At 42.1% G+C, this 24,085-nt stretch overlaps 1 protein-coding gene across 11 annotated transcripts in view; it reads right to left on the reverse strand.

The window, feature by feature from the left end:
- Window positions 1-8,282: 8,282 nt before the first annotated feature.
- Window positions 8,283-24,085, reverse strand: part of LOC138203197 (microtubule cross-linking factor 1) — a 75,760-nt gene continuing 59,957 nt past the window's right edge. The window contains exons 12-18 of one of the 11 annotated variants that reach the window (XR_011178702.1): window positions 20,815-21,156; window positions 18,905-18,984; window positions 16,834-18,412; window positions 16,604-16,628; window positions 14,574-14,640; window positions 14,273-14,330; window positions 9,665-9,694 (exon numbers count right to left, since the gene is read on the reverse strand). Coding sequence is in view for 4 of the 11 variants with exons in the window: in XM_069157920.1 (XP_069014021.1) it covers window positions 9,491-9,694; window positions 16,834-18,412; window positions 18,905-18,984; window positions 20,815-21,156 (2,205 nt within the window). In the remaining 7 variants the exon portion in view is untranslated. Of the gene's footprint in view, window positions 9,695-14,272; window positions 14,331-14,573; window positions 18,413-18,904; window positions 18,985-20,814; window positions 21,157-24,085 lie in introns of those variants that run through there. The other 10 variants (XR_011178700.1, XR_011178699.1, XM_069157921.1 and 7 more) reach the window with 10 other exon arrangements.

Raw genomic sequence — 24,085 nt, forward strand, 5'->3', positions numbered from 1 at the left:
GTTACATCATCACCCACAGCAAAAGGAGGAGTGGTTACCATGACAACCTCTCCTCCTCCACCACCACCACTCCTTCGACTCCCCCCAAACCCACCCTCCTTTTCCTTCTCCCTCCGGTCCCAGCAGCAGTCTGCAGATGTTTTGTAACCCGCAGCAGGCGCTCCAGGTTTTTACACATTTAGTCAACCTCGTGATTTCTTAAACTAATAAAAACAAACAATTTCTGAGAATTCTCAATAATATAAAGAAATGTAAGCACGCATGCAACCCATCTGTCATCACAATCGACAATCTGTCAACACCAGGCCGAATATGTTGACTGCAACCGGTCAAGTTGCAGTAATAATATATGCACTGAAGACTTTGAAGGGATGTTTATACGGGATGATTGACAGCACACAATTCTTCAAATATGTATGTTGCTGCAAAGAAGCTATACATTCCAAAAACATAGTTCATCTTTGCCACGAGGTGGACGTTTCTAAAAGTTTTGAAGAAATTCCCTCAAAGCAAAATATTGCGTCCTCAGGCATAGGACGGAGAGACTACCTGAAAACATAATGCCACTGCTTGAGACTTTATGGCCTGAAGGCATAATTGAAAAAAAATAAAATTAAAAACAAGACTACACTAACACTGCGACACCTAATCCAAAAAGTTCGGTTTGTGCTATTTTGACCCAAACTGGATCACTTTCAGGCCTGTGGTTGGTTCGGTGTGCAGTATCATGATATTTGCCCACTTTAATGCCGAAAAGTATGAAATCCATTCTTCACTTTCTGAATTTTAGTCTTGAAAAGTTGGTAAAGAGACGAGAAAAATCTAAAATGACAAACCAACCAAAATCGAGTATCAAAAATTTAAACCACAACGATGATAAGACTGCAGCACCCTTTTAGATTCAGGACCATCGTGTCTAATGTCAAAAGATAACAGCATGTAATCAAAAACAGGTCAGCATCTTTCTCTCAGAAAGCAGAAGAACACAGATTTCAGATCATTGTTCTGTTTGTTACAATCAAATACCGTCCTCATGCATCAGTCTCACACACGCAGCCGTTTTGTGTTTCTAACCGATTTAAGGAGATTAAATTTCACAAACTGCGCCTTTAAAAGCTGAGAGGAGGATCTGGATGGTGCTGACAGAGCAGTCTGACAGAGTGACAGTCGGCCTAACAGGCAGCAGCACGTCGACCTCCAAACGACAGCGACTGAATTATTAATGAATTATTAATAAACCTCTCCTGCATCTAAAACATGGAGTTTTTTTGGGGGTGTTTTGCAATGTTGTGATGTCTGCGCTGCCCTGAGCACCATCTGTCTCTAGATAACAGAAAAATAGAAATGAGGGTTACTTCCTTCTCAAAGGTTTGTATTGTATGCATTTTTTTTTTCCGACTGACATTTAATTCATTGCTTTGTAAATTTGACTGTTCTACTGAAATGTCCTCCCAAGTAACAAAAAAAAAAAAACATGCAAAAAATAAAAGTGAAAGTAACTGAACAAAAACACAGAACATATGGAAAATTGTAAATGTATTTTAACTTTTAAAATGTACATGCTTTTATCCAAATATTATGTAACTCTGAGGATAACGGCCCCGAATCCTCCGTCATTGTTGTTATTGTTGTTGTGGCATCGCGACTCAGACAGAGACTCACTCTTCCCGAGATGCTGTGTGACCCGAAGGCTTCATCGTTATACGTCCGAGCCGTGTGTAGAGACAGAGGCCTGCTGCGAGAGACACAAAGATGTGAGCAGTGTGTGTGTGTGTGTGTGTGTGTGTGTGTGTGTGTGTGTGTGTGTGTGTGTGTGCGTGTGTGTGTGTGTGTTGTGTGTGTGTGTGTGTGTGTGTGTGTGTGTGTGTGTGTGTGTTGTGTTGTGTTGTGTGTGTGTTTGTGCCAGTGCCATGAGGAAGACTGGGCACATCCAAAGCAAATTACACAGACAAAAGAAGAATCAAGGAGGCGCCGAATGAATGGCGTCTTTTTGTTTTTGTTTCTTCAAAAGACAGATGGTCCAACTGAACTCGAAGCCCGTTGGTACATTTTTCATTTCAAAGTGTACGTTGAGGAGGAGGCATTCAGATAACCTGACGGAGGGTCGACTGAACGCCTGCTCGATGCAGTTAGAAAGCTTTCAGACAGAAGGTTCAGAAAATGTGTCAAGTAAGTACCTTTTTCTGAAGTAACACAAAAAAAGTAACATTTTAAAGAAACTTTTACTTCAGTATTTCCATTTTCTGTGACATTAAAGACAAATATTGTTCCTTTTATTCACCAAAATCTATCTAACTGTAATAGCAACTAGTGATCAGCTTAAGATTTTAAAGGGTTCATGAATAAAATACAACGTAAATGTTAAATGGTAAAACAACATGCTTGGCATGTGATGCTTTAAAATTAAAAATTAAAAAATTAAAAAAAGATCTAATTGTTACACATAACGTGTTTGTACAGGTGTTGCAGGAGTATTATTACATGTGCAAATAATTGAAAGAAACCTCCCAATCTGATAAAGTGCTTCGAGTTATGCTACTTCTGTTAGCAACAGTTGGACCTGAAGACTACAATGTCCAACTGTGTGGAGTTAAGAGAACGTTTGTTTACTGGACGAACATTTTCCATTATGGTGTCATTCGCTATATTCACTCCTTCTGATCAGAGTTCTGGTGGTTCTTCAGAAAATAATCACATTATCGATTAGATATTAGGCCTCAAAGAGAGGTATGTTTGGGGAAGTGTCTGGTTTGATTGTCATGTCAAGTTTTGAGTATAGGTGGGCGGGGCATAATGTCAATTTTTCTCAGTTAGCTCCACCCTCTCGTCCAAATATGGTCATTTCTTTCTCTGAAAGGGCGACAGACAAAATGTCAGCGTAGAGACTTCGCAAACGGCAGTTCACAAACCAGCGGGGAACGTCACGACACTTTTACTTTGAAGTGTAATATTTTGAGATTGTAGAGTCGTTCATTTTACAACAGCTTATTTATTCTGTCGGTGTTTCTCTTCATCTCATGTTGAGGGCTGGTTTTCTGTAAAATGTTATCTTTGCTCGACATATTGCTTCTGATTCTTCGCCAGCCTGAGCGACGGCCCCGCTGGTTTGGTTCAGGGTTCAAACGGTCGTCACACTCCTTCACACAAAGGAGCTGTCTGTCTATTCCTACAATAGTGCATTGCTTGTGGAGCTAAAGCCCCCCTCCCCAAAAAGAAAACTTGACAGCCAGCCACTGCCACGCTGCCTCCCCAGCTTGAACACACTAGTAGCTGCCACCGCTCTGGTGCGCGGGCCTCGACGGGAACCCCGGGATGAATAATGACGTAACACTGAGGCAAAGGGAAGGGCCTCCAAGCAAATCTCTCGCTCACTATGAAATCTCCTCGGGGCCAAAAAGCTTTTTGCCCGCGCCGAGCGCGAGGCTTTTTGTATCGTTGGCATGACAACCTCCCCGCTAATGGCACAGCCAGGCCCATTGTGTCGCTCATTGTCTGTTTGAGGCCTTCGCCCACAGCTGCAGGCATGTGCAATTTAGGGCCCAATTTCTGACAGATTGCACGCCGAACGAAGCAGCGTGGAGCCCTCGGAAAGGTTAATGCTGCCAGCGGGACGCACGGAGAACGGAGGCTGTTTAGTAAACTTGATTAAAATGTGTCTTTTATTCTTATCAGACTGTACACGCAGAACAGCAGGTCACTTTGATTGGAATAGATTTGAACAGTGAAAAAAGACCCCAACATTAATGTGTTCTGAAAAATGTTGGTAAAATATTTTACAAAAAGTGCCCCAAGTTGCAACGTTTGGTTTATTAAATGTTAATAAAGGATTTATAAATATTTATTGATCAGAAATACATTTTTAATTGGAGTTTGGCAAGAGGTGAAGAAGTCATTTGTTTTCTTCTGCTGATGAAAAAAGTTTCAAAACTAAAACTTCCTGATCTATATACAATAAGCAAATGATTGATTAACTTATAAACCCTCATGAAGCACACTGTATTAGACAGTAGTAGCATTTGAGTGTGAAAGTTCAAGTTCTTGACCTTGAAAGCAGCAGTTTCATAAAAGAAGAATATAAAAAGAAGTCTTCAGTAAATCTTACTGGTGTTTCCATGACAACTCTGCAAACTCCATCAGGTGAAGGAGACGGTTGGAAGCGCCAGAAAAAAAAGACAAATAAGCGAACCTTGAGAAATCAACTTTTTCTTTTTTTTAATCTGAAATGTGCGAAGATGAGCAAATGCAATGAAAAGTGGAGCCAAAGAGTTTAATGTTCAATCCTGTACCTTTAAAACTGTGAGCCCAGTCCTCAGACATCGGCAACAAAACTCAACAAACCAAGGCAAAGAGAGCAAACGAGGAGGCTCATCTCATCTGTTTAATCAAACGCACAGATATGTGGGTACATGAGGGCGAAAAGCTGTAAACAATCTGACAGAGACGGCCAGACAGCCACCGCTGTATTATTCATCAGAGCCGGAGAGGAAGGCGTGGCTGTTTTGGTTTTATTTTGTTTTCCAAATCACTGTCAAATGTCAGAGCAAATATTCAAATGCAGCTTCATTTAAAAAGGTGGTTTAATACACATTCACAGCTTAACACAGTAGACTTCAGAAAAGGCTGCCTGAACTATTCGTCAATGCCGTTTTGGCCGGAAAAAAAATACAAATTTATATTGATGAATCTGTCAGTATTTTTCTACTGAAATTAGGTTTGATTTGCAACAGGTGTTTTTCAGATGACCCTCTGAGTTTTACAGGCTCACCGTTTTATTTATAATTAAAACAGTGACTTATCTGTCAATGACGCGATAATCACTTTGGATCAACAGCTATTTGTGTCCTAAAATGTCCTCAATCAGTGTCCTCTTTAATGTACCAATTTATTTTTCTTATCAGTGAATTGAAACAGTTTCAGGTGACTTTGTAAAGTAATGTGTCATTTTCAGAGATGGAATAAACAGTGAGGTGACGTAAGATGTCAGTCACAACAACAACAGAAATCCTGTTTTTATATCACTGTGCAAAACTGAAAGGTAGCTTGATGTAGGAGTATTTTATATTGAGAAGGAGGTGATGGCATTAAACTAGAAACTTTCTTCCGAGTTCAACGAGAGACACTTTCGTTTTATCCTTTATTCAACTAGAAAATGTTTGTTTTGTTTTTTCCACGAGAAGAGTACTAGACAGCAGCATAAAATTAGCGCCATTGGTGCCGTGTGAACATTTGTAAGAAAATAAATCTTTTTTTTTTTTTTTTTTACATTTTCCTCAAAATACATGTGGATTTGGTGCTCACTATTGCAGATGTCTTAACAGTCACTGAACATCTTAACAGGAAACTTAAGCCAAAAAACAAAAAAATAACACGAGCACAAGACGCATCTTATTGCTTGGACAATGCATGTACTGCGAATTAAGACATTTTTTTTTTTTTTTACAACGTATGTTACATTTAAAGACGGGTTGCAATTACACACACATTTCAAGCACGTGGCAATCAACCATGACGTCACCCATCAGTTTGTAAACTGCCGTTCTCAGGCTAAGGCTAAGGAAAACTCTTATAAAACCTAAAAACCTAATTTCCATCTATAGACTGTAGGAGCACTGCTGGGCACTCTAGTTTATTTTTGAGTCAATCCCACACACACACACACACCATCCTGCCGCTGTAAATATAAAGTAACGTGCCAAATGTGTGTTGATCTGCCACTAATAAATATTTGTATAAGAATTATAAACTGGTAAAGCTTTAAAGTCCCTTCGAGGAATAAGTATCTCAAAATTTAAGCGATGTCCCCGGTTGTGAGGAATACAGTATTCTAAGCAAGTCTTACAATATCATCACCTCTAGATTAAGGATTTTAGGGTTAATATCTCAGCAGCTTTGATTGCAACTCCTGCAAACAAAATAAAGGAAGCCAATAACGGATTAACTTCTGCCACATCAGCGGCACCCGCAGAAACTCAAACTTTCCCTCCTGAAAATGTCCCACATTAACTTGCAAGAGATGTAAGAGTCGTCCCATCTCCAGGACATCCACTGGATTTGGGCGTGACTTTGGTTTCACAGAGGTCACACACAGAGGTTCAGTGTGTGTGTGTGTGTGTGTGTGTGTGTGTGTGTGTGTGTGTGTATGTGTGTGTGAGCTGGGACTTCAGAGCTGGTGTAAATTATTCAGCAGTGGCAGGTTTCTCTCGGGGCGGATGGAAGTAAAAGCAGAGCATCTTCTTCTTCTTCCTCCCTCCACTGACCCACTCAGCGCCATCAGCAGCTCCCAGCGTGCAGCCCGGCCGCATTAATTATTCATTGCTATAACTCGGAGAAAGGTATACGGGGGGCCTTCAGCTCGATGCCTCTGCCTCTTTATCACTCCCTCATTCCCTCTCTCCCACAATCAGAAGCTCTCCCTCGGAGCCAATAAAAGCCTGGGGTTTTCCAGTCAAAGCAAACAGTTTTAAATGTTCAGATTTAGTTCTTGCTGCTCTGATATGAAAGCTTGAAAGTGAGTCAAATAACCAGGAGATGAAATTTGATATTTGTCTCTATTAGCTGGCAGCAACGACACTTTAAACATGCAAAAACATTTCAGATGTTTTCCTTTTTAAAAAGGGAACAGTTCACCTCGTTAATAAAAATTTGATTTATGTGGTTTTGAGATATGTTTAATACACATGTGGGCCTTTTGACTGAGCCAAAAGAAAACATGTCTGACATGCACCCAGTTCCTAAAACAAGACGATTACAGACGGATCTGATTCCATTTACATTTTCCCAGAGTGAGTAAAGTGACTGAATTCAAAAGATTTTACGAAGAAGAAACAATGATAAAAATTCCATAATATATATTTTCTTTAAAATGCAAAACAGATGAGGTTTCACAGGTGGGAACAGCATGCTGGGAAGTCTGCTAATATTCTTGAATTTAACAAGCACTTATTTAACTCCTCATGAAGTCAGAAGACTTCCTGTTTATAAGTTCTGAAGTGGTCTGAAAATGAAAAGTAGATATTTCAAGCTCAATTAACTTAAAACAATTTTTTAAAATATTGATGTTAAATGAGCGGTAAGATAAATAATGACATTTTGGATAACTTCCACATGCAGTCACACATGGCGACACCAAGGACTACTATCAACTACTATCAACAACTACTATCAGTACAAACCAAGCTGAAGTTCACCACAAACTACAAGTGTCCAGGCAGTTATAAACTACCGTTATGAGCTGCCGTTTTGAGGCCTCCAGTCTGGCAGTTGCCATTTTAGTGTTTTGGAGCCAGAAGTTGCCATATTTGCACAAAAAGGGGAGGAGCAAAGGGGTAGATCTAATTGACATTATGCTCCGCCCACCTATAGTGCCCACCTGATTGCACCCCAGGCATGTCAATCAAACCAGGCAAGCCCTCACACATGCCTCTCTTTGAGGCCTAATATCTAAATAATTCTCATTTTCAGAACACTTGTCAGAAAGAGTGAATTTAGCGAATGACACCTTAAAGACGACGTGTTGGACATTTTTTGAATGGGAGTCTATTAGAGACAAACCGTGGTGGCCGTCAGTGGAAAGAACATAACAGGAAAAGATGAATTGATCCCACAAAATTTCCTGCAGGATGTTTTACAGTGTAGAACTTGATGGAAAGGTTTTACTAGTTTCTGACATTTTTTTTCAGGCTGAAAGATTAAAGAATTAATTGAAAAACGATGAGATTTTTCGCAAACAAAAATAATCACACAAGTTCATGTGTTGACGCCTGACCTGCTGCACTTCTGCTGCATAATATTCCCAAGCTCTCTCTTTTTTGTGCCATTTTTTTTATAACTCCTCTATCTAAATAGAAAATACCATTAATATCTCTTTACACGGCCAGACACTAAGTAAGTGAAAGTACATTTTTGCGGTCCTTTAAATAAAAGCCCGGGGTGATATTAATGGTCTTTATCTTGCGTGACAAGCCGAGGAAACATGAGAGTAAGGTGGCACATGTATGACCGACCGTGATGCAAGAGGATTTGACTTGTGGGAGGACACAATCTTCTTATTTACGTTCTCTCTGTGTGTCTGTCCCCCCTGACCCACTGTAATCCTGTGGTCCGCACTGTAATCCCCCCCCCACCCCACCCCACGCACACGCACACGCACACGCACACGCACATACGGTCCAGGATCAGTGTCAGCCAAGAACCCAAACTCAGGTCTAATGAAAGAGATAGATTATCTATCCTTTATCACGGAGAGATAGATACGAAACATGAAACAGCAGAGGAGTAGGAGGTCTTGTAAATACACATTCATGTTTATTTTACCATTTACTATTTACATAAGACTATAGATCATTAGATTTTTTTTTTGACATAGACTTTTCATTTAAAACATTCATTTTTTTTTTTCCCCCCCACAATCCCTTTTTTTTTTCTTGTCAAAAGAAAAAAGTTGTTCATATCCAATAGTAACAACTGTACAAAGACAGCCCGGTAGGTACAATAATTTACTTAAAAACTGGTCTTATTTTAGTCAAAGCAAATCATGTGACAACAACAAAAAAAAAACAACAGCTCAGGAGTTCCCGTCGCGATGACTTTTCTGTTTTCCAACAGCTGAGCCGAGCGACCACAAAAAAAAAAAAGACTAGAGCTCGTATGTACATGCACTAAAGTGCTAGTGTTCAAAAGGCATGCAAATATTTGACCGATATTTGTACAACTGCCTTCCAATTAATGCATAAGGTTATTGTCACCCATCTTTTACACGTCTACAGAGCCAAACATTCATCCCAACGTAAAAATAAATATGGACATTAGCATCAGAAATGACATCATGTGTCTCCGCTTCGGACCCGATGAAGCAGAAGGTTTTGTTGTTGTTGTTTGCTTGTTTTGTCTTTCTTCTCCTTGAAACTAAATAGAAAAAAAGTTACGCTTAAAAGGCTGGTTAAAAAAAAAAAAAAGGACGCTCTCATTAAAAAAAAAAGAAAAGAAATTGGCATGAACCTACACAGGACAGAACAAAGAAGAGAAATCTGTGTAAAAAAAAAAACAACTAAAATAAATGTAAACAGATGAAAAAAAAAAAAAAGGTGTAAACTTCATACAAATGCAGCAGCTGACCAACAGTTTTCACCTGAAAGAAGGTTGAGATTTGTGGCTTAGAGAGATATACATGTATTAAATACATATATATACACACAGGTGGGGTGATCAGGAACTCAAGTGTACAGGCACCTCTTATGGAAATGTAGTTTTTAGGTCTTTTTTTTTTTTTGTATTGGTTTTACAGTACATTCCAGGTTCTTCTAGAAGAGGTTCTGGTTCCTCAATGGTCAGCTGGTGCTACTGGGTGGATCCCATTCCCCCCCCCCCTCGCCCCGGCTCCGTCTTGTTGGAGTCTCTGGATGTGGAGGGGTAGGGAGGGGGGGGAGTTTCTGAGGTACTGGGTCTTTTTTAGGCTGAGGTGGAGGAGGGTGAGAGGAGGTAAAAGACGACCTCACGCCGGCTCCTCGTCCTCCAGGATGGTCCTCCGGTGTCCCGGCGGCGGGAAGGTGAACCTCCTCTTCGATCCCTCGCTCCACTTGGGGGAGGAGGAGGGAGAGCGGGCAGCCCAGCGCGACGGGGGTCGACGGTTGGCCGGGCGGGCCGGTCTCAGGAAGCAGGAGTCCAGGGGCGGAGCCACCGGAGAGCGAGGCAGATCCTGCCAATGACAAGGAGCCGTCAGAGAGAGGGGAGGAGCAGAGAGGCGCGTGAAGCGGTTCACCGCCGAAGAAAACAGGAAGTGGACAGATTCAAGATGAGAAACATGAATGAAAGTGAAAGGAAAGTGAGCAGCGCGCAGATGTACAGATGATGTGCAGAAAAAAACCAACAGTGATGATTGTTGTTTCAGGGCAACAGTTCCCTTTTATGCAAATCTGATTTTAAAATAGAGGAGTGGCAGTTTATTAGGTACGCCTAATTGTATCAGAACAAAAGAGGAAGCAGATTATTCAGCTTGATCTCATTCCCAGAGCGTCAAACACTGATGTTCGTGTCAAACCCGTTAAAGAGATAAAACACAAGGTGGCGTCGGGACCGTTTCGATCTGGGCTGCAGAGGAGGTCATGTGACGCAGCACAAAGATGGATAAAGTCCACGTAAGGATGCGGCTGGGAGCGGTCGCAATAGACGCAGGATTATCATCGTGGAAACCAACGTTTGTGTCCGCGAGAAAGCAAGAGTCAACGTGGATTTCTTTTAAGTCGTGCAAGTAAACTACTTGCGTTAAATTCCTTATTTTAACACAAACCACGTGGTTTTCAGTGCCTAAATGTGAGACACCTTCATATGAGACATTAGCAGGCTGTGATTAAACAACAGTATTTGGCACCCTGGGATGGCAACAGGTTGATTACTTCTTTGTCAACTGCTGTTTCCAAAGTCTTGAATTTCATTGACTATATCACAACATTAGAATTAGGACCTGATTCACAATGTTAAAGTCAATGAAATGCTGTGGACACATTGGTTACAGGAGTTTAGACGTCTTGAGAAACATTAACTTTTCACTGTTAAATAGCCTAATTTGAGTTTACAAGGGCTGCGTCAGAAAAGTGCTGACTCAACTAACTCAACTCTAAAGTTGGGAAACACCTTCAAATCGAAGTTGCACCAACACAACCATATTAAGAGTTGATGAAAGTTGCAACAGCCGTGATTGTTTTTACACCCAATGACCTAAAGATGCACACCTGTTTCCACGATCACTGGTTTGAGTGAACACTGCAAGCCAAACACCACGTTACTTCAAGTGACGCAATCTAAACTGTTTTTCTGTTATTTGTGTAACTTTTACTGGTTAACTCGCAAAAAAACAAGACTAAAATACACGTTATATGTGATATTAGAGCTCCCTGAAAAAGGTTGGGAACAAAAATTAAACCAAATTCTTTTCTGGGAGCCTTTTCAGAGAGCGTTGATATATCTGACTTGGTGCTTAATAATACAGATGTAGCTCGAAAATAGAGAAACATGGATGTCTCAAGTTACACAAAGTCCAGTATTCAAAGTGATTAAATCCAAATTGTTTGGGTGTAATTGTGAATTTGCAATGCACAGTATTTTAAACCTTACACGGGAAGCCTTATATGTGGAAATGTTTACAGCTGAAATATCACTTCTTCTTTTTTTTGCCACTGAGCAGTCAGAGGACACTGGAGATGTCAGATGAAGGACAAAAGTGTTCTCCTTTATGTCCATGACTGAGATGTTTCATGCAGAATAATGCATAGAGGGGTTTATAAATCAATGAATGCATATTTCTTCTGTAGTCCGGGCGATGATTAGCTACAGAGCTTTATGCATTTGTCACCTGGATGAAAACAGGAAGTGAGGGAAAAGAAAAGGGTGATAGGAAGAGAAAAAAAAAAAAGTGAGTGAGTTTGCGTCCCGCCTCATAATGATGTCAAGAGTGTGATTGAGTGCAGGATCACACCACTGGGTTGATTTATAAATAGCTCATCTCCAGGCGTTACAATTTCAGAAGAAGGATGGGGGTCATCAAGACCGCCAAGCAACAATCTAGTTCTGCTAAAAATACAAGGCAGTCAAGCTGCGGTGGTGTGAGAGGATGAACTGGAGGAAAAATAATTCAGATGGATGGGATGGACGGATGCACCGGTGAGAGATGTGTTTCACAATCTGCAAGAAGTCCCGATAAACTGGTCGGAAAAACAAGTCACAAAGATGGACGGGCGGCGGCGGCGTCGAACAGACGTCACCACCGATACATCGTTTGTTAATGAATAAAACGGATGGATCGTCTCCACACAGGAAACACAGCCAAGTCGTTTAATGGACGGCTTGTGGGTTAATACAAGATCTTCTAAGTGAGATCACACAACAGGTCATGCACCAGTAATGTGTACAGGAAGTCAGTGTACAGGAGTGGCTACAGAAAACAGCCACGTGAACAACTTCACATCAACCACGACCTTTCAGTAGAAGCTTCGGCCTTAAAAGGAAAAATCCACCTTAAAACATTTTGACACTGTTGTGAAAAGCAGAGGTAAAAATGACAGTTTTTGCTTATGTGCTTTTGAATTTCTCCGTGGTCTGTTGACGGAGACACGGAGGCTGATTGCATTTCAAAATCCTCCCAAACGTTGTTCACAGTTGTGAAGCTGCTACTGACCGAATTCAAGGATGTTTTTCAGGTGAAAATTTCAAAAAAATGCCAAGAGCTTTGGGTGTGAACCCACCTTGGATTTACAGGAAAATACAGCAATACTTAAGAAAAAGACTAAAATGTCTATTTATTTAAGATTCTCACCACTGTCCAGAAAAATGGTAAATGATGCGCTCACAGGTAAATGGGTTTACTCTAAAGCTTGAATTTAGGCTATTCAACCTGATATCACGCCAAAGTTTGTAATGCACCGTCAGTCCACTAGGGGATATCGTGTCCGTTTCATGTCGCCTAGCAGCGAAAAGTAAAGTGCCTTCAGTTTAGGCACCAAAAAACATGTGGTTAGGTTCAGGAAAAGATCATAGTTTGCATTAAAATAACTCATTTTACATACGTAGCATTAGGTAAGTTAGTTAACGTACATTAAATAAGTTAAATACAGTTTGTTATATATGTAAGTAACTTTTTGTTAGTCCACTTTGACGACTGATTTTTCATGGACGCGTACACCTGTCATCCTGGACTTTTCACGTCCAACGAGGCAAAACAGGGCGCTGACACGGTACCCTCTAGTGGCCTGATGGGTGTATTACACGCTTTGGCGTGATACCGGGCTGGTAGGCTATATATACTTCTGGCAACAAATCCATAACACAAGGTTCTGGCAGATTTTCTAAAAATGTTTCTAATGCAATTTGAGAATCAGAAATTACTCATTGAATTAATAAACCTAATTTCTCTCACTTCTTCGCCAAACACCTCCCGGGATGTTCAGTACGACATGGTGAGAAAATAAACTTTTGAAAGCGTTTAAAAGCGTATCCGAAAGGGGGATTTTTCCTTTAATCATGCAAATGTACCAGAATAATCAGTTAATTTCCACCAAAGATCACAAATGACCAAGAGAGGTGCACAGGAAGTGATGAGTGTTAGCAGCCGTCTTCATCGGTTAATCTTTTGGAGGACTTTGTTAGTGTGACAGGAAATGTGAGGGCGAACTGTAAGAAGAGGAAAGAAAGCACTGTATGGAAAAATAAGTGAAAAAATAAAATAAGTGAAACATCACAAGAAAACAACACAGTCCAGTCGTAAACATGGGAACGTAAAGAGGAGGACCTGGTAGAAACACAGTGTTAGAATAATCCAGGAATGCTGAACGCAACAGACAATCAACCTGTGAATGTGTGAAACGTCCCAAAAGAGTCGTCTTTTTTTTGTGTCATGTTCACTGGTACACATTTTGGTTCAAAATGCAACACAACCAGTGATCAAGACACAATCTGATGAGTAAATTCGCTTTAAAGGACCATACCAGGATTTATCCCATTGATAACAAATTGTACATATTTTAAGTTACCGCCAAACTCGTTCCACTTTTTCCTGTAGGTATGACAATCAACTTATTGAAACTTGCTTTAGATGCATACGTCAGTTAATGTTTAAGTTTTTAGTCACAGTTATGCTGCCACAGGACCTCTTTCTGATTTTAAGTGTTCCCTGCAGTAGTTTTGATTTTGTTTTAAATGAGTGCTAAATTTGACACAAACTTAAGAATCTTTGCTCCATGAAAAGTTATCAAAACAACTACAGCTCTCAGTGGCGATGGATCTCACTGACAGATGTAGCATAATAAATCTCTCACCTCGTGCAAGTCTCTTTGAAGTTGATTTTCACACCGCACAGGTGGAAAACTGAAGTCAAATCGAATAATCTAGAAGTGTCTGGTATGGTTTTGAAAAGTATTTGATGCGATTGATGGTTAATAGCATGCAAAATAAAATACCAGTATGGTCCTTTAAAAAAAAAACAACTAAAAAAAACACAGATGATCTACCAAAAAAACGGAGCATGCACGCATTAACACGAAGAAACAGATGCATGGCCGTCGCACAACTTTCGACATCCACTCCGATGGCTTCACACACTGTCACTCTGCTGTCCTGTGAAGCATGCATTAATGAGGAGGGGGAGGTGGGGGGGGGGGGAGGTCTGCGGGGCGTGAAGTGAGAGGTCCGTGTGGTTGGTGAACCCACCGCCAAAGGTCGTAGAGGAAGAGGAAGAGGAGGAGGAGGAGCAGGAGGAGGAGGAGGAGGAGGAAGAGGAACTTACATCGCGGAGACAAGCAGAGTTAGAGTCCCCAAGGAGTTGTTAGTATGACAGTGTGGTTCTGGATCAGAGCACAGCGGACAGGGAGGAGAGGAGAGGGGGGGAGAGGAGGAGGAGGAGGAGGAGGAAAGATAGAGCGGGAAATGTTAATTGGTCAAATCGAGCAAAGGGGGGGAAAAGTAGATACATGATAAGTTTGGCATATCGAAGGCAGAAATAAGGTCTGTGGACCACACAGACGGCGGCAAACACATCACCCATTCACTTTAGACCCGGACACATCAGAAGGGGAGCGGAAGCTCACCTTCACGTAGGTGCTCACAGGCTGCTCAGGCGGTTTCAGAGACAATCTTAACATTCAATACGAAAGGCTGCAAATACACAGACATCAGTATGATGAAGTACCTTGATCTGACAGGTATATAATCCAATACAGTGCCGAGGAGATCAGCAAAAGATACATCAGCAATAACTTAATCATCAATTACTGCTTATTCAAGAGTCAAATGAAAAGCGATACTTCTCGTATCTGTTTGTTCAGCGTGACCCTGGAGGCAGCAGACGCTTAAGCTTATCTTAGCACAGGCGGGGAGCAGCTCATTCATTTGGCACCATCGTAGCTGCGGTTGCCCGGTAACCATCGGGCCGTCACCCACAATGCAACTTCACCACTCGTAGTGCGGAGATGGCTCTGGGGTAATGCTGCGTTCAAATGGAACTCGTGAGCTTGGCTAAATGAGGCGACGTGGACGTGGGGTGGGTGGGGTGGGTGGGTGGTGGTGGTGGTGGTAACGTAATGCAGGAAATGCAAAGGCACAGAAAGAAAAGATGGCAATTTTGGGGAGATCAACGTTTTCCTCAGACGTAGGCTATTATCTAAGTTATGAAGACAAACTCCACATGACTAAAATAAAAATTCCACCGCAAAATTAATTTGCATAAACGTCAGCCAGCACGTCACGACCCGTGAACTCAAGGCCAACAGAAAATGTTGAGCTCCGTCGCGGCGAATGCCACAAAAGGGAGCCGTTCATATGAACTCTTCTCGTGTACGCGGTAAATACGACCCCATTAAAACGCAGCATTCGTCTGGATCAGTGGGAGTGCCGCTCCGCCTCAGATTGGTTGTTACATTGTGGGCGGGATTCGGTTCGGGAACCAGCTGATTGTTATTTTAACAAGCAATCACAGCAGCGTAAATCTATCATGTAATCTATCCAATTTTAAGACACAAAAGGCTGCACATGACCTTTTTTTTTTTTCTTTTTTTTTTACATGTAGTCGTACTCCCTCACCTGTACGCCGATTTTGATGTGTAAAAGTGGTGCACTTCCCTTTAAAATGCAAATAATCCTCAAGTGTGATACCCATAATACTGTGAATTCGCCTTTAACTGGTATCTTGATTGAATTTCCAGAAAAAGTGGCAAATTAAAATGTTTTTAATGGGGGTCTTCTGTGATATTTCCCCATTCAAAACACACAGAGAAACAGTAAAATGTGAATTATATATCCACTTCGATACTATAATATGCACATATTGTGTGCTTATGTAAGAGATCAACAATCCATTATTTTTGCTTTGTTGAAGCTCCACTAACGGTCATAAAACTCTAATCTTCATCTGTCTGCTCTGAACATCAGCAGCTGGTGAAACCTTGATGTTAGTGGGTAAAATAATCAGCATATGTGGGATTACGTTGCACACTGCAGAGATATAATTTCAACCATACCATTTGTCTGGTGTACATTGTTTTAATGTACATCTTAATTACAGCAAATATCTACTTTTCTGAGGCTTACGGAGAGCCAAGTATGAGGCCTGTCGGTAGTGACAGGTAATTATTTCATTTTTAAACATGACCAGAAGACGGTTTTCTGTCTGTCATTTATTTTTCCCACAGGTCAGCTGAACGGGTGGTGAATAAAACGGTCCGATCGACATGTCAGAAGGCTAATTTCATGTTTTTGGTTTTTTGTTTGGGTATCTGGAAGATCAAATTGCTCCAAAAACTGGAACCACTTCAAATTCTGGTTGAATATTTAATCGGAGGCTGCTGATAATGATTAATGCTGCAACTCTGCAACGGCGATCCCACTTAGATCGTAGCTGCGAGATCATTAATTTCACTTCTCCGGGTTATCAGACACATCAATCAGATTTCAGTCGGGCTTTCAGTGACAGTTAGAGCACAGAAGTAAAAGCCAGACTACAAGGACGTCACCACAGCAGAGAAGAAAATACAGAAGAAGAAGAAACCTTAAGGAGTGTCTACATACAGCAACGGAAGAAAAGTTCAGTACTGCTGAGGAGGGTTGAATTTTTTAACATTACCATCGCATCAGTCAGAGCTTTCGATCTGAGAAAAAAAGCAGGAACATTTTTAGTGATTGTGATCAGATGATTTTTTTTTTTTTTTTTTTTTTTCTCTGATTAAACACAGAAGTTTGTCTTCAACCATTACAACGGAAATCCAATGTCAAAAAATATCAGTGTGTCATAAAACATGGGCCCCGGATCAAATGAGTGATGAAGCGATGAATCCAGTGCGTCTGTGTATTTACCTCGATACATCCAGACTGTCCTCTGTCTGAGTCGGCCTGCCTGCTGCTGTCTCTGCTGTCTCTGCTGTGGCTGCTCTGTCCTCCGGCCTGCAGCCTCCTCTCCTCCCTAAAGTTCTGCTCTTGCAGCTTCTTATTGAGGATGCGCGCTGTGTTTTCGGCCAGCGTGTAGCCCGGCGGGGCTGACAAGTCCTGCCGTGTGCTCACCACCTCCGGGTTTTTGTCCCCCTGCGTCTCCACGATCAGCTGCACGGGGCTGGGCGAGCGCCCGCGAGCGGTCCGCAGGCACTCCTGCGCGTTCCTGGGGTCCGCGGCAAGAGCGCCGTGGGCGGGGCTGGGCTCGGTGGTGGCGGGCGGCGTGGGCCGAGAGCGGCTGGGGGACTTGTTGAACTTCTGCATGGACTCGTGGCCGACGGGGGTGTGGTCGATGATGTTGAAGAGGCTGGAGAGGCCGTCGTTGATGGTGGTGTGGACGGGGCTGTCGCGGGTGGTGGTTGATCGGGCCCACGCCGACTCGCTGTTCCCTTTCTGGGGTGTGGTGGGGGTCGGGGCGCGGCTGTTATTGGGCAGCTCGGTCTTACTGGACGTGGACAGTTTGCGCTGGAGTTTAGGAGAGCCGTACTTCGGTGAACAGCAGGGTCGCTCGAACTTGCTCTGGACCACCGGAGAGTACTGGACCTTCCTCAGGCTGCGTGACGGGGAGGAGATGGGCGTGCCGCCTCCTTTCGGGGTGAGGCAGCGGTGAGGGCTGCTGGTCAGGTTCCTCAGCAGGTCCGTCTGCAGGCCCACGCTGATGGTCTGGGTGGTCTGAGTGCCACGCGTGGTGAACCCGTTGGTCTGGCAGGCGGTGTCCCGGACCACGGGCCCCGGCGGAGAGCGGATGGCGTTCCTCACGGAGATGGCCACCTCCTTCATGTCGTCGCTCATGTTTCTGGAGAGCTGCAGCTCCAGAGAGGAGGCGTAGCCCACCGTGGGGCAGATAGGAGGACTCGGAGAAGTCCTCAGCCCCCCACCCTCCAGAAGGCAGGGCCACCGCGCGCTGTTGAACACCTCGTCCGGCCCGCCGGCTCCCACCCCGCCCTCCCCTCCACCCCTGGCTTTGGTCCCCTTGGCGTACAGAATGTCCGGGTCTTGGGCAGTAGTGAGCTCAGCTGCCCCGGATCGGGTGGGGCTGTGGAGGAGGTGTACCCCGTAGTGTTCCACTCCCACCGCCGCTGCTTCGTTGCCCCTCAGCGGGGACTTGTGGCAGTGCTCGGGGCTGCTGATGGTGCTGGTGGTCAGGGTGGCGCTGGTGGTGAGGAACCAGGAGTTGGCTGGCTGGAATGGACCGGGACCGGGCTCCCCTTCCCGGGCCTCGGTGGGTTTGTCCGTCCACACTTCCCGGACCGGACCAGGGCCGGAGGAGGACGACGGGAAGTCCCAGCCCTTGTTGTTGAACTCCTCGATGTACTTGAGGTCATCCGGGGAAAGTGGAGGGGTGACGTCATCTTGGTCTGGATCGCCGTGACGCGTTTTGTCGGGGAGGAACGGCGAGCTGTCCATCAACCGCTGGAAGTCGCTCATGGAGCACACCGACTTGGCTCTGGACAGGACACACACACACACACACACATACAATGTTATCATTAACCTCACATCACAACTTCCCAACCCGATCATGATCTCGTCTCTTTTGTATTCCCACTGCAGGAAACAGTAATCAAAATTCTGGCTGTATATCTTTTTTTGTAAAACAACTCGATGCTTTTCAATGTTTTAAAACTGTCTGAATTATTCAAGCGAACAGCGAGCTGGATCTCTTCCTTTCCAAAAAAGAAACCCTCACAGTAAAATCACTGTGGGGAAACTCCCTGTCATATCTAGTCACACTTAACAGAATCAACTGTCAATCTCCCGGGTGACCGATGTGTAAGTATGAGCAACAGAAATGCAGCAGGAGGCCGGATAATCTGCAGCTGGTCGGACCGGCTCTCTGCAATAAATTTACTGTTAACATCTATTAAAATGCAGCACCGTTTTTTAATTTTTTTTTTTTTTTAACTCTGTTTGACTTGACACTTTCAGGAGAGGTTACCTGAGAAGACTCCCGCCCTCCCTCATCTCGTCCTCCGGGTACGCAGGATCACCTTCTCTCTCTGAGATCTCGTTCAGAGCCTGAAACACAACAGACAGAATATTAAAACATGGAGATGGGTTCGGTGTAAAAAGAAAGAAATATGTCGCTTATTCTAACCTGAATGTCTGAAAAATAAATGGTGGCATTTTGGCTCACCTCAGCACCACAATGTAGTTGAATAAAGTTACATTTACACACAACATCAGACCATACGGCTTATTTTGGATTTTAAGACACTGATTAATAAATCTGTGCGACCTATTTTTGTGCCTCAGATTTTTATTTACTTTTAAATATATCTCCTTAAATCATCAAATTTCATCAAACGTCAATTTATTCTGGTAATGCAAAAGCAATTGAGACTAAATTAGCCATATATACAGAATACCGCATATACAATCAGCGACGATGATATTTTTCCAGGCTGAAATTAAAACATAAAGTGAGGAGTAAGTACCAAAGGGTTTATTTTTGATTAAAATTTGCATTTAGATGAACTTCCATTAGGAAGAAGAGTATCTATTACTCAGTTTTTCCCCACAGTGGAGCTGTTTGGACACAAACAACACAAGCTCATTTGGAGAAGTTTTATGGTTGTTTTTTATGCTTCTTTGGACCTGTGAGTCCCTTTGGAGTTCGAGTTAGGGAAGGTGAGATGGAAAGAAAAAAAGAGTTTACGGTCCAAACACAGGAGTGCTGAGATGTGTCGGGGTTTAAAACGCTGTTTTTACGTTATGGAGTAGTTTAAAAACCTGCAACAAATGAAACCGCCCTTAGTTATCAACCAATAAATCAATTATTAACTAAAAATTTTTACCACTAATCATCAACAGCCGTGTTAGTAGCTTTGAACTGAAACACGGTGGTCCTCTGAGATAAATACAAACATCAGTGTGCAATCATGCTCACTATGACAACGCATCCATTTTCAACAAGTATATCTTCTTTATATACAGCTGCTATTTTGAGTCCATAAGCGCGTTCACACTGACGAGTTTGGAAACATGCCGTAAACTAGAAGTGCCCGGGATGGTGTTCTCAATTCGGTGAAAAAGTTAAGTGTGAAACGTTGGATGCATTTCACTCTCAGTGAGCCATCGATGCAGCGAAAGTGACTGATTTTCAAACAGCTGAAATTGGCGCCTGATGCAGTTGCAGCCGTTGCAGCGAGTGCAATATACAAACATCTGCACCAAAGTGTTGTATTTTTCACCATCCTTTTGTTCGATAGACGACATCCGTAAATTGGTTGTTTGCAATGACAACACGTTCAGTTTTTGGTCAAACGAGCAAACAAAGCCAGCAGATACTGTATGTCGGCGGGTGATGAAATCAAATGTTGCGATCGTCTTTTCCTGTTTATTTTGAGACAACATTGCCCCCTCGAAAATCCACACACTAAGCCAGTAAGTGTACTGCCGTTGTGTGCTACATGGAAGTGTACGAAAGGAAGTCAATGTTTACCATTTTTAACATCTCAGATTAGAGTGTTAAGCATGCCAACATTTGCGAATTGACACTAAACGTAAAGATGAGACTGATGGAAATGTTAGTTGAATTCACTTATAAATATAAAGTATTAGATCAACTGAGATGTTGATTCACGATAGCTCTAGTTAGTACAATTTCATGTCGAGACGTCCTTTAAAACTAAAACTGTCAGTTTCATGGCGGTGCTTGAGTAACAGTCAGCGCACTAAAATCATTCATCCTCTGGGAACCATGAACATCTGAACATTTCAGCTCTACCCGGAACCAAGTTTGTATTTTGATCACCGTTAAATCTTCATATTGCTGTTCAAAGCTCATATTGTGCTGGCGTCATGTGTTAATTTACAAACGAAGCTGACGTGACTTGAGGGTTTTACCTCCTTCATGCAGGGGAACCTCTTCTCACTCTCCAGTCTGCAGGGCGGGGGGACCTCCAGGCCGCTGAGGGGGTCCAGAGACAGCGCGTCCAGGAACAGGCTCTCCGTCGGGCCTTTCAGCCTCATGGCGGCGCCCTGCTCATCCAGCATGGCCTCCGAGTCGGAGTGGGAGCACGTGGGGTGGTGCGGGACGGGAGCGGACGTACAGGGGGACCGGGGGCCCCGGGGCGACCGCGGGACGCTGCAGGGGCTGTCCTGAGGTGAGAACACTCCTCTGTGGGCCGAGCTGCCGTCGGTGACGTCGACGGTCTCGCCCCGCCGCGTGTTCAGCTCTCTCTGCATCTGAATTAAGAAACACACAAAGAGTCTGAGAGCTTAATGTCTCCCGGAAGAAAGACAGTAAACAAACATAGTAAAACTCTAATCAACAAACCCTTTCAGTCCCGTTGTATTAAAGTTTAGACGGATGACGCATCTGAACAAGGTGAAAGATGTTTATGTCGCCGTCTGAAAGGTTTAAAATGAAAGAAATATGTCTCTTTCATTGAATTTGTGTAACTGCAGCAGATATTTTATGCAATTTTTTTTGACGACTGATGTTATGGGTATATTCATAATTCATAAACTGAATGCTCTGGTCTCATTCATTTAATATCGGACAGTTTTATAATACTTTTTAGATTTTACTTTTTTTTTTTATACTGCACTTAGGAAGTTAGATATCACATCAGGTTATTTCTGGGTGGAATATTTTACACAAATTTTACAGGCAATTCTTTTACGGTTATATCTCGTTGAGTTTTGATCCTGTGACATCTGTTTCATTGTTGTTGCTGCCTGAGTGAGGCAGGACACTGTTAAAAACAAGATCTTTAATTTCAACACAACACTGACGATTAAGTCGAGGTTAAATCAAAAACTAATTTAACGAAATTGCTTGACATGTTGGAGAATAATTTCAAATTTAAACCTATTGAGCTTCCAAATAGCTTAGCTGAGACCTAAGACTGGCAAAACAGGAGAACCAGCTGGTCTAATTTAGCCCGAAGGAAAAAAAAATTAAAAAAAATCATCTGACTTCCAGTCTTTATGCTAAACTAAGCTAATTGGCTTCAGGCATTAGCTTCATATTTACTTTACAGACAAGAGAGTGGTATCAATCATCTCAAAATATTTGACAACTACTTGTATAATTTCTGTGAAAAGACAAGTTTATATATCTATAAATGATTCTCTTTCAGTGAACAAACTGTACATTTGTAAGTTTTAACCTCCTAATTACAAACGGCGTACACGACAAAGCGACTAAATCTACAAACTTTTGGTATCTACCAGTTGAATTTCTAAAATATCAGAGCCTGACTGACTTTTGAGAAAGATAATGGAGAGTTTGCAAAGTCCTGTAATTTACTATTAGCCAATAATAACAGTGATTTTCTTTGAATAAGCACGTTTTTTTTTTTTTTAGCCTTAAAACTAGTTTCCTTATCAGAGTGACCTTCATGTTTGCTGAGTGGGATATTTTAAGATTGAAAAATAAACTAACATCGTTCCTAATTACCTCAAACATACTGAGCGTTTGCATATCTTATAATACTGTAATTGGTTGTTATTTTTTGCACATATTCAGCAGTACCAATATGTTTGCAATGAGCCAAAATTGGCCCCCGTACTGTCGCGGTCACTTCATTAGTGTGACTCTATAAAACATGGAAAACCCCTTATATGGTCCTTTACAGTTAAGGTGCCAATTTCCTGTTAAGAAGGGGAACCTTTTGGCATATATATTAACAGCTTGCTTTCCGTTAATTTATCAGACTTTCAGTGTATCCTTTCACTCAGTAATCCTCATGCAACATTTGGGGTTAATCTCTGTGTTCCAGACTTGAAGGTGAAAGAAAACCGGCCACATTACTCATTAATTTTCACCCTGCAAGCCCGAGCGGGTTCAGCTGATGACCTGCGCTTTACAGTTTGCTGCAACATTGCTGAATAATGCATCTCTGCCTCCTGCTCTGTATCTCCATTCAGCGGTGCATCAGCATTTTTTTTTTTTTTTTTTTCTGAGGCAGAAAACGTGAGCTGTATTCAGAGCTGTATTCCTGCGCCTCCTGCCCTCGTATGATAATACTCTCACACTAGTCTCATACTAATCAACGCCCGGTCCTCCTTCCTGCCCTGAACCTCAGACACAAACGAGGTGCAACGCTGCAACTCTTCTAATTAAATCTCACAAAGGACATCAATTATTCAGTGATGCTCTGTATTTATTGTATCTGGTACCAAAGAATAGAGAAGATAAACATCCTGAGTGTTTTTATCTCCGTTTCTTTCTACTGCATCTATTCAAAAATTGTAAAAACACGACCAGAGGGCAACACTAAAGATCATGTTTTATTATTCTATATTTCGTTAAGTATCTTTGTGATTTAATACTTCACTGTTTGTCTTTAAAACATGAAAATATATCTCCCAGTAACTCCTCATTACTCTCTCGCCTTCACTTCTCTCCGCTGTCCTCGGGTTTCTTTTGCAAGAGACATGTTGAGCTCACAGAATTTACCCGATTAAATAAAGATCATATATTGCTGTTTTTTCCTGGTCTCTCCTGCAAAAGAGGTTTTCAACCGTAATGGGACTTACATAGTTAATAAAAGTTTTAAAAGGTCCTGTCATCTCTCGGTACTCTCATCTATATTAAAGCATTAATTAAAAAACAGTCAAATTACTCAGTTGTCAAAACATTGTGATTGTGGCAATAAAACAATTGTTTTTCCAACAAACATGTGAAAAACCTGTTTCTAGTTCCTCAAATGTGAGGATATGAAGCTTTTCTCTGTTTTATACATTTTATATTTTGGTTATAAATTGAATATTTTGGTTTTCGCACCATCGATCCGATTCAAATTTATTACTATTTCTTGTCTTTTTAAAGCTTTAACAGTTTATTTGTTCATTTAAAAATATAATTAACACAATAACTGACCCCCATATATATCTTTTTTTAGAAGCTGTAACTCAAAATCCTTGGCATTTTAGTTCGATGAATGGCAGAATGATTGCTTGATCATCAACAGTGTTATGAGAGAAACTTCATTCCTGAAACTCAAAAGTAAAATGCCCTCAAGGTTGCATCTAGTAGCTGTTCCTGAGCTTTCAGTGCTATTAAAGGCCTCGATCCTTCTCAAGAGGCGGATTTGTTGTTGTCACGGAAAAAATAAATTCTCAAATTTCGTCTGAGGGCCTCTCGACCTTGTTGGTTTTAAAGTTG

This window comes from Embiotoca jacksoni, unplaced genomic scaffold, assembly GCF_022577435.1.
Source record: "Embiotoca jacksoni isolate LCO1_2020_lvr unplaced genomic scaffold, fEmbJac1.0.p SCAF_22, whole genome shotgun sequence".
Lineage (NCBI taxonomy): Eukaryota > Metazoa > Chordata > Actinopteri > Embiotocidae > Embiotoca > Embiotoca jacksoni.